At 41.8% G+C, this 14,388-nt stretch overlaps 1 protein-coding gene and 1 long non-coding RNA gene across 2 annotated transcripts; one reads left to right on the top strand and one right to left on the bottom strand.

The window, feature by feature from the left end:
• Window positions 1–2,842: 2,842 nt before the first annotated feature.
• Window positions 2,843–5,041, bottom strand: LOC129052931 (uncharacterized). The gene is made up of 4 exons (XR_008518063.2): window positions 4,915–5,041; window positions 4,431–4,506; window positions 4,074–4,216; window positions 2,843–3,541 (listed from the first exon to the last, which is right to left on the bottom strand). It is a non-coding gene; the product is annotated as an uncharacterized LOC129052931 (long non-coding RNA).
• Window positions 4,828–7,932, top strand: LOC100446943 (putative uncharacterized protein FLJ39060). Its single transcript, XM_002831660.4, has 2 exons — window positions 4,828–5,110; window positions 6,132–7,932. Exons 1-2 carry the CDS (start codon window positions 4,859–4,861, stop codon window positions 6,249–6,251), a joined length of 372 nt encoding a protein of 123 aa, XP_002831706.1. The 5' UTR covers window positions 4,828–4,858; the 3' UTR covers window positions 6,252–7,932.
• The last annotated feature ends 6,456 nt before the right edge of the window (window positions 7,933–14,388 follow it).

The raw sequence follows: 14,388 nt of genomic DNA, 5'->3' as shown, positions 1-14,388 counted from the left end.
CCAGCCTCTTCTCTTGACCAGTTGCATATAGTTTGGTGTGGCATGTGAAGAACCATTCACATGGTTTGCACACTGATTATTATTTGTCATCTTAATACTGAATTATAAGAGTGCTTTTTTGCGTGCAAACTTTTCCATTGTCGGGTAGTATATATTGCAAACATTGCCGCAATGAATGGTTTGCTTTTTCATTTCGCTAATGATGAAAAGCCAGATTTCTAAATTTGATGAAATTCACTTAACGTGTTTTTGCATGGCTATTGCTTTCTGTGTCATAGCTACAAGAGTCCTTCACCTGCAGCAAGTTTTTCAAGGCTTTATCCTGAATTCTCTTCCAGAGGTCTTATGCTTTAGCTTTTTTGTTGACATTTAGGATCTTCACAAACTTCAGAAGTTTGAAATCATACCAATTATCTTTTCTGACCACAATGGAATGAAACTAGAAAGCAATACCGGAAGGAGAATTGAAAAAGTCACAAACAGGGTGGAAATTACAACATTCTCTTCAATAACCAGTGGGTCAAAGAACAGACCACAAGGAAATTAGAAAGTATCTTGAGACACATGAAAATGAAAACACCACATACCACAACTAAGGAGATGCAGGGAAAGCAGTGTTAAGAGGGAAGTTTATTGTGGTAAATGCTTACAGTGAAAAAGAAGAAAGATCTCAAATCAACAGCCTATCTTTGTGTTTCGAGGACTAGAAAAGGAAGAACAACGTAAACCCAAAGTTAGCAGGAGGAAGGAAGTAATAAAGATTAGAGCACAAATAAAGGAAATGGAGAATAGGCAAATAATAGGAAAAAAAAAAACCCACAATGAAACTAAGAGCTGGTGTCTCTGAAAAGGTCAACATAGGTTAAGCAGATTAAGAAAAAAACAGAGAAGGGTCAAATAACTAAAATCAGAATGACAGAGGGGCATTACAATTGATACTATAGAAATAAAAAAGATTATAAGGAGAAGACCAGGAAAAACTATACCCCAACAAATTTGATACTTTAGAAGAAATGGATAAATTCTGAGAAACATACACGCTGCCAAGACTGACTCCCTGAAGAAATAAAAAATCTCAGCAGATCTCGACAACTCGTAAGGAGACTTAACCAGTATTCATCAACCTCCCAACAGAGAAAACCCCAGGACTAGATGGCTTCAGTGGAGAATTCTACTAAACATTTAGAGAAGAATTAGGACCAGAAACACACACACACACACACACACACACACACACACACTTCCCAAAAGAATGTTTATGCATACATATTCAACAAAAGTCTAGCACACCGAGTTCAACAACACATGAAAGGCCCATGACCATGTGGGATTTATTCGTGGAATGCAAGGAAGTTTCGATCAACGAAAATCAACTAATTTAGTGTACGGCATCAACAAAATGAAGGACAAAACCACATGATCGGCTCAATTGACGCACTAAAAGCATCTGACAAAAGTCAACCCCCTTCGTGATAAAAACACTCAAACTCCTTGAAACAGAAGGAAACAACCTCAACGTCACAAAAGTCCTATATAAAATACTCATTGTGAATGAACACTGTACTCGATGGCGAAAGAGTGAAAGCTTTTCCTCTAAGATCAGGAGCAAGACAGAGATGCCCGCTTTTGCTACTTCTTCTCAACATAGTCCCGGAAGTTCAGAGGGCAGTTAAGCAAGAAAGTGAAACAAAAAGGCATCCTTTTTATTTCACTTCATTTTATTTTTAGAAAAGGCATCCTTTTTATTTCCTATTTTCTAAATAACCCATAGCTCAAGGAAAACATCACCAATGAAATCACAAAGTATTTTGAACCTGATGAAAACTTATGGGATATATTTTAATTGTCTAGATTGCATGAAAAAGAAAGGCACAACATTTGCATCTTTCTCAAGGATGTTGAACAACAGATTAAACCTGAAGAAAGCAGAAGAAATGAAATAACGATAAAAGTACAAATCAGTTAAAGATAAAACAACACAGCCAGAGGTGGTTTTTTGTAAAGATGATGTGACTAAGACATGCCTTGTGTGGACCTGAACAAAAAGGAGAGAAATCATGAAGCAACCCGTGTCTGGAGTGGCTAAGGAGACATCATTATGGGCAACAAAGGCATTAAAGAGATCATTATTCAAAACCATGAGCAACTTTATGCCCACAGATGTGAAACTTTGGATATAATTTACACACTTCAAGAAAATACAACAAAATGACAGAAAACAGACTAAACATCTGAATTGTCCTACACATTCTAAATGGGCGGAATCTGAAGGAAACAACAGCAGCAGTCACAAGAACCTACAGACTCTGATGCCGCCACCGATTAATTCTACAAAACGTTTGTGAAGGAAGGAATGTCAATCTTACCTTCTTGCCAGGTAACATAAAAAACGGGAAATCCTTCCCATCCCATTTTATGAGGCAAAACCTTAAAGGGCATGGTAAGAAATGAAATGCACAGGCCTGTCTTTCACATAAGCACAGAAGAAGAAATCTCGAATAAAGCATTAGCAAAACAAATCAGTTAAATCTCCAAAAAGGAAAACGTATCACAAACAAGTCAAGAGTATTCTAGAAATGAAGCGGTTCAGTGCTTGAAAAATCTATCTCTCAGAAGTAATGTATGAAGGAGAAAAAATATGATATTCCCTACAGACGCAGGAAGGGTATTTCATGGGTTTGATTTTTTTTAAATGACCATGCACTTATGATAAAACCTCTTAGCCAACTACGAACAAAAGGGAACTCTCTTGATTCCGTTGGAATATCTTTAAAAAGCCTACGAAAACAACAATACTTACGGGTGACATGTTGACAGCTTTCCCTCTGAGATCAGGGGAAAAAAAAAAAGATACATCCACTGTCACCACTTACAGTGCCATGAAGGAGGAAAAAGTAATCAAAGCAGTCCTGCAAGCACAGCCTTAAATGCATACTCATGTTAACCAAAGGACATCCTTGTGAACGTGCACCACAATAATAATACTAACACTCCAGCGTGGAAACTACTGAAGAGTCCATTAGAAATAAAAGGCATGAATAAATTGTGGCATCGTCATACAATTCAAAACACTGCACAGGAATGCAAAGAGACGAAATTCAGCTACACAGCACGACAAAAGTGAATAGCAAGGAGAAAAACCTAATGTTGCCAAGAGAAACCCGGATTATAAAATACGTACTGTACTGATTCTGCTCATGTGTAATGCGTTCACAAACAGGCAGGATTATCTTCAAGTGTTAAAAGTCACAAGAGTGGTTAGATTTGCTGAGGTGGAAGACAAGAGTGACTGGCATGAGAGTGCTTTTGAGCTGCCGGCAATACACTACACCATTTCTTAACCCAGATCGTAGGGGATCAGACGTCCCTGTGGAACCATTTACTGAGTGGTACCCTCATTTTGCGTGCAACTCCATCTTTGTATTATATTCCATTACAGTGTACATAACGATATTTAAATGAATACTATCCCAGGAATGTCCATAAACAATGGATTCTTCAGCGATTTGTATATTCTCTGACCACAATGCCACAATGGGATCTAGAAATTAATAACAAAAGATCATTACAAACCCCCGTATATGTTTGTAAATTAAGAAACATCCTCCTAAGTAACCCATGGCTCTAAGAAAAACTAACGTTGAAATAAGAAAATATTTTGAGCTTACTAACGAAGCAAACTCCAGAGGTCTTTGCCTGCCAGTATTACTAAGTCTCCTCTCTGGGGAAGTTTAGATTACACAGGAAGACTCTCCTGCATCTCTGAGAAGGGGCAAGATGCCAGCAATCTGGACGCCAAACTCCAGCGGAGGTGAGGGACTGAAGATTGCTGTAGAGAGCAACTGAAATCCCTACGCCGGGTTGGGATGTATGCCTTCAAGTGAGCCTGAAGTTCCAAAGCCCGTAAATCTGCTGGTTCATGCTCTGCAGAGAGTACATTTGTCCTCCATCTCCCAGAGTTGGGGGAGAGCGATTTGTCATGCTACGAGGAGCTGAGAGGGGATCTGGGTGTCTAAGTGATTTGTAAATACACTTTCTAGAGCAATCGTGCAATTTACAGCCCCCACCATTACCAACAACGTGCCGGGATACGTGGCAATGCCATTGTTGCACACAGTTGGAAGGTCTGGTGAGAGGGGATAAGTCAGTTGCTTTCCTGCCGTCCTCACTGCCAGTTGATGCTCAAGCTCTCTTGGCAACACAAGTGAGACTCCGTCTGTAAAAAAACAAAACATAAAAAAAAAAAAAATTAACATGTACTCCCAGCTACTCTGGAGGCTGTGGCTGGAGGATCCCTTGAGCTCAGCAGTTCGAGGCTACAGGGAGCTATGATCGTACCACTGCACTCCAGCCTGGGCGACAGAGCGAGAACCCCCCACACCCTCAAAAAAGATCAAGCTCTCTTAATCAGCTAAGTCAGTGTCACTCACCTGTTTCCTTCCCATCTTCTGCTACTTTCTTTCTTTCGTCTCCTCAGCCAGTTTCTTTGTCTTTATGGGGTAAAGCCTTAGGAGAAAAGGATGCAGCCAGGAAAGAGGGAGGGGGAAGAGAGGTGAGAAGTGAACGTGAGAAACAGAAGGGGTGAGTGAAGTACATGACCAAAGGTGCCCTGGGGAAGCTGGGAGCAGGAACAAGGGTCTGTCCCCGGGCGAGTTGAAACTACCCCTCATGCTCTTTGGTCTGTTGGGTGCTCAGGTTGCAGGAAATGGGCATCCGGTTGGACTTCATGAGAACTCACACCTTGCGGTGTGGAGGGCAGGACACCATGAGAGGAGTCCCACCCTGCTGCAAAAGATAGAAGAGGAGAGTTGCCCCCAACATAAAAGGGAAGGCAGGGACAGAAAGAGGCAAGCAGAGGATGGTGGATGGCAGAACAAGGACTATCATCAATGACATTTTCTTCACTGAGCCCACCCCAGAAATGAGCTCCCTTCCTGTGTGCTCTCACAGCTCCTTGTCGTTGAATCTCATATCACTGATGGTAATTCGCAGAGGAATAATTAAGTTGGTGATTCACTTTAGGATGTACTGCCCTCCGAGGCTGAAAGCTAAACACATAGAGCCCACGTTACGCCCAGTACCACTTAAGGAACTAAGGATTAGTCACTGGGTAAGTATCAGGGGAGGGGAGGGCGGGGAGGGTGAGGGGAGGGAACGGCATAGAGAGAAGGAAAAAGCAAAATGAGGGGAAAACCAGGGAGGACAACATGAGAAAGGAAAAGAGGGAGAGAAAGGGCAGTGAGGGATATGGGAACTCGGAGGGAGGACAAAGGGAAAGACAAGGCATGGAGGAGAGAGAGCAGAGAGGGGAGGTGAGGGGTGATGACAGAGGCTGAAGTGAGGTAGGAAGAGAGAGGAAAGAGGAAAGGAGTGTAGAGGAAATGGATGAGGGAGTAAAGAGAAAGGAACAAGGGGAGAGGTCCTTTACCACAGGGTGATTGATGAGCAGGGGGCAAGATGAAGGGGCAGCGAGGGAGAAAGGGTAAGGAGGAGAAAACTGCCAGCTTTGAGAACTCTACCCTGCCCCTGGAAAGAGGGGATCCCCATCCCAGGTCAACCTGGGACTCTCCGTGGGACTATCTCAGAGGGAGGAGCTGGATAAGACAAGAGCAAAGGGTGCACGGGACTGCTCTTGCCTTGCTGCATGTGTCATTCAGGGCCTTCCCACCCAAACAGGGGGACCGGTCACATCAACAGCCACCTCTGCTGAATCCAAGCTCTGCACCAGATCCTCCTTTCCCCTGCCAGATACGGGTTTCAACAAGCAAATTTAAGGGAATCACTCCCCTTCCTGGGATCCCTCCCTGACTGTATCAGTTGCAACCCCTTTCATGGTCACAGAGGCCTGGCCTCTCCCACAAGAACCCTATGGGCCAGCCAGTGTGATGCTCTGTACATCATATCTGTTCAGGATGAAGCCTGTGTGTGTGTGTGTGTGTGTGTGTGTGTGTGTGTGTGTGTGTATGGGGTGGGGGTGTGTGGGATGTGTGCGTGTGTGTGTGTGTGTACTAATAATCACAAGGATCAATATATCTGTGGGAATTGTGAATTCTTTCGATGTGACTGCCTTGCTAGAATCCCCTCTCCCAGGGGCCTTTATTTCAAGGACCAACTCTGCTTTTCTCCCACAGCCCAATGAATGCATCAGACACTCAGCTTCAGTTCCCATGGCAACAGGGGCTAATGGCCTAGAGACTAAGGATGAGACAAAGAGAAACGCAGAGAAATGTGCGTGTTCTGTCTTCCTCTGAGGTACGCAAGCCCCTATTCAGGGATTGAAAAGAACATTCGCTTTAGTTCTACCCTGCCCTTCCCTCAATGCTGGGTGGAGGAGGGCAGAAACGCAGACGGGCCTGACATGAATCCAGAATTTCTACATCCTCTCAATGCACCTGCACGGTTTGGAGACAGGCTTCTTTGTCCCCGAGCCATCATGTTACCAACAATGTATTGTACCTGCAAACCATGCCTGTGGAACCTAGGATTCCTGCTACCCCAACTCACTTTCCTCTTTACCACCCTCTAGCCTCTATCATAGTAGGGGAGTTTTTTCAGTCATTCCTATTTTCTGACAGAAAGTTCCAGCCAGCCCAATTTCAGAAGCGCTGTCTCAGGAGGGCTCCCTGATCCTTCCTGCCAGAGTCACACAGGACACACCTCCTCCTTCTTCTCCTCTGTGGCCTGGGAGACCTCTGCCCAGACCATGGGACACGTTCCTAGGGCTCCCCCTTCCTGCCACACTCCTGTTCCGCCAGGACCTTGGGGAGACTCAGACGAGGGAGGTTTCTGATAGTCTCCCACTTCTGGAAGCAGCCAAACTAATGAGAGGCCTCTTGCCTAACCCTCTTCCTGAGAAGCCCACCACCTCCTGTGTATTGACTCCCCTTACCAGAGGCTGGACAAACAGGGTGCCAGGCAGAACATGAGACGTCCCACACTATAAATTTGTGATAAACAACAACTCAAAAGCTGGGCATATGCCCCCAACTTCCCCTCCCTTCTTTCCATTTATTCCAGTGAGTCTCAGAAGTCCCTTTGTCCAGCTGCACTCTCCTCTCCTGGGACCCAGCTGCCCTCCATTTCCCATGTCCTGGAACCCCTCAGTCCAAAACATCTAAGTAAACTCGTCTTCACTGCAATGGTGCAACCCACACCCACAGCCATGCCCTAAGCCAGAAGGAACCACATGAAGTTCTGCCCATCTTCCTGACCTCCACGGATGTTGCGCGACATCCAGTCTCCTCTGGGTCAGGGGGTTTGTCTCATATGCACTCCTGAGTGCCCACCTGCCAGTGACTCCCCTGTGTTTCACACCCCTCTCGGGGGATCTCAGATCCACTCGGCTGCTGGTCTCTGTCTGGATGACCACGACCAGTTTCCCTTGGAGAAGGACCAATGGGGAATGGCAATGCCAGGAAGGCAACGCTTCGCTTGACTGCTCTGCTCCTTAAATCCCCAAAAGCACCACTCACAGGACTGTAGACGCTATGCCAGTTACAGACTTCAGTGAGGGTCAATAGTGACTACATGAAATTACAGTGGAACAAACTACTAGCGAGCGATGGCTAAGCATCCATGCTGCTAGAATCCAAAAGGAATCACCCATCCCTTGCCTCCCACGGAAAAGATAAGGTCTTCTGAGGACATTCCATTTCCGGTGAATTCCTGTTCATGGCTTTTCTTCCTGTTTTGAGCACTGCCCTTTTCTCTCCCTGGAAAGGAGGAAGTCCCCTCCATTAATCTGCTTCATTGTAGGGATTTCTTTATCTCTCAGTAATGGGATCTGTCTATGTCTCCACCTCCCTGTGAACATATGAACACCCAGAGACAATCACCAAACACTAAGGAGCTATGAGTGTCACATCATAATCCCTCACCTAGCTCTGTGCAGTGGCTCACACCTATAACCCCAGCTATGCAAGACACCGAGGCAGGAGGATTGTTTGACGCCAGGAGTTGGACACCAGCCTGGTCAACGTAGCGAGACCTCATCTCTAAAATTATAAAAATAGAAAAAATTAGCCTTATACGGTGGCACGCATCTGTGGTCCCGGCTACTCGGGGGACTCATGCAGGAGGATCACTTGAGCCCAGGAGTTTGAGGCTGCAGTGACTTATGACAGCACCACTGCACAGAGCTTTGGGAGGCTGCACTTTGAAGCCAGGAGTTCAAGACCAGCTTGGGCATCACAGCGAGACCCCAGCTGCAGAAAAAAAATAAAATTAAATTAAAAAAATTAAAAATATCTCTGACCGATACATTTCTCAAAATTTGAATTTGTCAGTTTACATTAACCTTCGTTACTCAGCCTGGATCCTATGGACTTCAAACTTCATTTCCTCATCCTCTGGACATCTCTCCCCTGCCAATCCCTCATTCCCAATTTGGCCATCCCCGGGGATGGAGGTTATCAGCATGGCTTTAACTGAGAGCATGAAGCATGGGGCTGGTGGCTCATATTTTTAACAAAGCCAGCCTCTCTGGTTGACCCCATCTTTACCCCTCACTGTTTCACAGTTTGAATTCCTGCAGATGTCCACTGTTTCTCTGCATCTTCAAATTCTCCTGCTCCAGTGGCTATTCCCATCAGCATACAATTACTCTCCACTGTCCTCCATTTTAAACAAATACCTTCCCTTGGCGACACTTCCCTACCAGCTGTTCTCCCACATACCTGCTGCCTTTCACAGCAAAACTTTTCTGGTGAGTTGTCTGAACAGGTTGTCATCACTTCCTCATCTCCACCTCCGATGTCTTGCGTGGCCTTCTGTCCTCCAATATGCTTTTTTTTTTTTTTTATGCTCTTTAGTAACTTACATGATGTCAAATCCAATTATCATCCCTCTGACCTGGCTTGCCCTCTTAGTAGCATTGAACGTGCTGGCCACTATCGGTCTCTTGAAATCTTGTGGATTCCATGAAACCATCCTCTTCTGGTGATCTTCCTTCCAGGAAAGATCCTATTCTTTGAGTTGTTTCCTGGCTCCTCTTCTTGTAAACTCCTCTGCTTTTTGATATGCTCCAGATTGTGGCCTTGTTTCCTCCTTTTCTACATTTTTTCTCTAAGAAATTTCCTTTCACTTTACAGATGTAAATAACACCTACATCTGCCACCTCCTGTGTCCATCAGTATGTTTGGTTAGCAACAACAGAAAAACACTCACGATTGCGCAACCAAACAAACAAACAAACAAACAAACAAAAAACCTGATGCAAGAATATCAGGTTGCACACGAAGTCAATAAGAGGGCTGCATAACCAGGATTGGAAAGCAGGTAGGATCCATGGGACGCTGAGACATAGAAACAATCACGAAGGTCATGCCTGAGAAATAGCTTTGTTTTGACATTGTTCTTGCAACCTTGCTACTCTGCCAGAGAGGCCGCTTTGGAAGCTTCCTACCGCATTTAATTTTTCAACCTTATGGAAGTCTTCGTATAGGTTTCGTTTTGTAATAATTCGAAAATATCCCTCCAACTTCTATCCTAATATACTAGCATGTATGTTAACTTAGGAATAAGTTATGAACATTTTGAATTCCTTCAGAGATTCTTTCCTCCTTCATTAAAAGAAACAGCTTTATTGAGATATAATTCAGATACCACAAAGCTCACCCTTTTAAAGTGTACCGTGCAGTGGTTGTTAGTATATTCCAAAAGTTGAGCGACTCCCATTCTGTAGGTGGCCTTTTCACCGTGTTGATTGTTTCATTTGGTTCACCATAGGTTTTTGTTTTTGTTTTTGTTTTTTGCTTTCATTTTATTTTATTTTATATATATATATATAAAAAATACTTTAAGTTCTAGTGTACATGTGCACAATGTGCAGGTTTGTTACATACGTATACATGTGCCATGTTGGTGTGCTGCACCCATTAACTCGTCATTTGCATTAGGTATATCTCCTAATGCTATCCCTCCCCCCTCCCCCGACCCACAACAGGCCCCGGTGGGTTCACCATAGGTTTTTGGTTCGACATAGTCTCACCAGTCTAACGTGGCTTTTTGTTGCTTGTGCTTTTTGTCATATTCAAGAGATAATTTCCAAGTCAAATGCCACGGAACTTTTCACCTATGTTCTCTTCTAGGAGATTTACAGGAAAAGATATTTGAAAAGGGTGTATATGATAAGGGATTAATATCCAAGCTATACAAGGAACTCCTACAACTCAATACCAAAAAAGAAGACAACAAACTGACTAAAGAATGGGCAAAAGGCTTGAATAGACGTTTCTCCAAAGAGGACATGCACATGCCCAACAGTATATGAAAAAGTGCTCAACGTCACTAATCAGAGAAATGCAAATCCAAACCACAATGAGCTATCACCTCACACTTTGAAAGATAGCTATTATCAAAACCAAAAAGAAAGAAGAAAGAAGAAAGAAAGAAAGAAAGAAAGAAAGAAAGAAAGAAAGAAAGAAAGAAAGAAAGAAAGAGAAAGAAAGAGAAAGACATAAAGAAAGAAAGAAAGAGAAAGAAAGAAAGAAAGAATAACAAGTGTTGTTTTGGAGAAGATGTGTAAAAATTCCAACACGGGCACACTGGAGTAGGCACTTAAAGCGGTGCAGCCACTATGGAATACACCATAGTGGTTCCTCAAAAAATTAAAAATAGAACGACCATGTGGTCTGGCAATCCCACTTTTGGGTATATATCCAAAAGAATTGAAATCTGGACCTTGAAGGGATATATGCACTCCCACCTTTATTGAAGCATTACATCTAACAGTCAAAATTTAAAAACAATGTGGAAACAACCTAAATGTTCATCGACAGATGAATGGATATTAAAAATGTGGTATACACATAAAATGGCGCATTATTCTGCCTCCATGAAGAAGGAATTCCTGCCATCACACACAAATAATGTGGGTTCTAAATATTTCAGCTATCTAAAATAGTCAAACTTAAAAACCAGAGTGCAGTGTCGGCTGCTTGAACCTGGAGGGAGGGGGAAACAGGGAGTTGCTATTCTATGGGTATAAAGTTTCCGTTGTGCAAGGTGAATACATTCTTGAGATCTCCTGTACAACCCTGTGCCTATGGTTAAGAATACGGTATTTTGCACTTAAAATTTTAGTGAAGGCGGATCTCATGTTACGTGTTCTTAGCACAATAAAATACAATTTAAAAAACAGAAAGTTGAGCAACTATGACAACCATGCAATTTAAGAACTTTTTTATTGAAAAAACACGCTGTATGTATTTAAGTGACCTCATCTCCCCTCTTCTTCAAACCACTGGTACCCTCTGATCTATCTTCTGGCTCTCTGATTTTGCATGTAGTGAATGTTTCCTATAAATCAGATCATACAATACATGACCTTTTTGACCGGCTTCTTTCAGTAAGCACTATGTTTTCCAGATTAATCAATGTTGTGGCTCGTACATTCCATTAACTACCATATAATGATACCACATATTGGTTACTCATTCAACTGTTGATGGACATTTAGATTCTTTCACTTTTTGGCTATTATGGAGGAGGCTGTTATGGACACTCTCGTACAGGATTTTACCTGAGTTATTTTTTCAAATCTCTTGGGTGAACACCTGGAGTGGACTTGCTGGGTCATAAAGGAACTCTTACTTTTGGAGGAACTGCTGCACCCTCTCCCAAAGTGATTGAGCCATCTTACAATCCCATGAGAAATGTCTTAAGATTCCAGTTCCTCCACAACCTTGCCAACATTTGTTATTGTCTATCTGTTTGATTTCAGCCATCTTAGTGAGTGGGAAGCGGTATCACAATGTGGATTTGACTTGCACTTCCCTAATGACTAATGACACTGAGCGTCTTTTCTTGAGCTTATTAGCCATTTGTACATGTTCTTTAGAGAAATGTCTATTGCAGTCCTTTGCCCACTTTTATTTGGGCTGTGTGTCTTTTTTATTAGGCAGTCGTAAGTGTTTATTAGATATTGCAAATACAGTCAAATATGAGATATATGATTTTCCAGTCTTTCCAATCATCTCATAAGTTGTCTTCCCTGTCCTTGATGGTGGGCTTTGAAGCACAAAAGTATTTAATTTTAATGAAGTACAATTCCTCTGTGTTTCATGTTTTTCACTGGTGATATGGGTACCATATCTACAAAGCCAATTCCAATTTCAAGGTCATGAAGATTATCCCCAAAGTTTTTTTCCAAAAGTTACATAGTTTTTTCCCCTTAGGTTTATGTCTAGCATTCATTTTGAATTAATTTTCAGGCATGGCATGAGATGGCGGCTCCACTTCATTCTTCTCCGTGGGCATAACCATTTGTCCCAGCACCCTTTGTGGAAAATGCTATTCTTTCTCACTTTGAGTTGCCTTGATACACTTGTCGAAAATCAACTGAACTTAAAAGAAGAGGGTTATTTCTAAAATTTGCATTTTTATGACACTGATATATACGCCTAAATTTATGCCAGTACCACAATACATTGATTACTGTAGCTTTGCAGTCAGTTTTGAAATAGAGACGTGTGAGTCCTCCATCATTGCTCTTTCTCAAGATTGTTTTGGCTTTTCTGGGTCCCTTGCATTGCCAAGGGAATGTTAGAATCAGATTGTCAATTATGGCAAGAAGATCCTGGTGGGATTTTAAACAGAGAGTATGTTGTATCTATAGATCCACTTGTGGACTGTTACTATTTTAATGATACACAGTCTTCCCCGTCCATGCATAAGGGACACCTTCACATTTCTTTAGGTCTTCTTTAATTTCTTTCAATGAGGTTTTGTAGTGTTCTGCGTACAAGTCTTACACTTCTTTTGTGGAATTTATTTCTAACTATTGTGTTTCTTGGGATGCTATGATAAGTGGAATTGTTTTTAAAATGTCCTTTATTGGATTATTCATTGGTAGTATAAAGACATAAAGTTGTATGTTTTACATTGATGTAGATATTATATGGAATAAACTCAATGACTCGTCCTGATAGTATCTTCTTTTCTGGCTTCTTTAGTGTTTTCTACGTACAAGATAATGTCATCTGTGAGCAGAGACAGTTTTACTTATTCCTTTCAAATCTGGAGGTCTTCTATCTCTTTTTCTTGCCTAAATGCATTAGCCAGAAGCTCCTGTACAATGTTAAATAGAAATGGTGAGAGCACACATTGTTGCTTGTTGAGGGTGAAAGTTTTCAGCCTTTCACCATTAATCATGATGGCAATTGTGAGTTTTTGGTAGAGTCTACTGAGTTGCAGAAGTGCCTTTTTCCTCCAGTTTCTTCATATTTTTTTAATTGTGAAACGGTTTTGGATCTGTCACAAGTTTTTTCTGTGTCTACAGAAATGATAATATGGGGTTTTTATTTGGTTCGTGTGGTATATTATATTGAATGATTTTTGTATGTTGAACCAACTTTTCATTCCTGGAGCAAGTTCCACTTGATCTTTGTGTAAAATCTTTGTGTGTGTGTGTGTGTGTGTGTATGTGTGTGTGTGTGCACGTGTGTGTGTTGCTGGATTAAGTATGTGCATAATTTGTGGAGGAGATTTGTGTATACATAACAGATATTCATCTGTAATTAGGTTAGTTATTTCCTTCTGATGCCTTGTCTAATTTTGGAGTTTGGTTAAAGTTGGGCTTGAAAAACTAGCTGGGAAGGGCGCCCTTCTGTTCTTGAGCAATCTTATGAAGCTTTGGTGTTAAGTGTCCTTTAACTATTTGGTAGAATTCCACCAGTTAACCCTGGACTTTTCTTTGGGGGAATATATTTGTTAGTAATTCAATCCCTTTGCTCGTTGTAAATCAATTCAAATCTTCTACTTCTCCTTTAGGCAGTTTCAGTAATTTGTGTGTTTCTAGACATTTGTCCTTGTCACAAGATTATCTAATTTGTTACCATGCTGTTGTCCACAGTATTTCCCATAACCTTTTTATTTCTGTAAGATTGTATTAATATCCCATATTCTAGTTTTGATTTTTGTAATATGCATCTTTTCTATTCTTTCTTAGTCTGGCAAAAGCATGTCAATTTCATTGATCTTTGTTAATGAACCAACTTTTGGTTTGGTTAATTTTCTCTATTATGTCCTATATTCTTTTTATTTATATTGCTGTAACAGTCCTTATTTCCTTTCTTCTGCCTGTGTGGGGTTAGTTTAATTTTCTTGCTCCTGTGTCTTAACATAAAAATTTAGGAGAATTTTGTGAGAGCACTATTCTTTTTTAAATATAGGTGTTTATAGCTATACATTTGCATCTAAGAGCTAATTTAGCCGCATCCTACAAGGCTGGGATCTTGTGTGCATCTTTCTCCCTTCAGTTGTGTCCATTTTTGCTTCGTGTATTGTGGGGCACTAGTGCTACGTGCCTATATATTTTTATAACAATCTTTATATCTTCTTGATGGATTGAGCACTCTACCATGATAAAACGTCCTTCTCTGTATCTAA

The sequence above is a fragment of the Pongo abelii genome, chromosome X (genome assembly GCF_028885655.2).
Source record: "Pongo abelii isolate AG06213 chromosome X, NHGRI_mPonAbe1-v2.0_pri, whole genome shotgun sequence".
NCBI classification, from domain to species: Eukaryota; Metazoa; Chordata; class Mammalia; order Primates; family Hominidae; genus Pongo; species Pongo abelii.
This window is presented reverse-complemented; position numbering and strand designations above follow the sequence as displayed.

Coding starts and splice junctions, on each gene's coding strand:
- LOC100446943 (XM_002831660.4), top strand. CDS start 4,859: ATGGTGGATGGCAGAACAAGGACTATCATCAATGACATTTTCTTCACT. Junction 5,111..6,131: donor AACTAAGGATTAGTCACTGG/GTAAGTATCAGG, acceptor TTTCTCCCACAG/CCCAATGAATGCATCAGACA.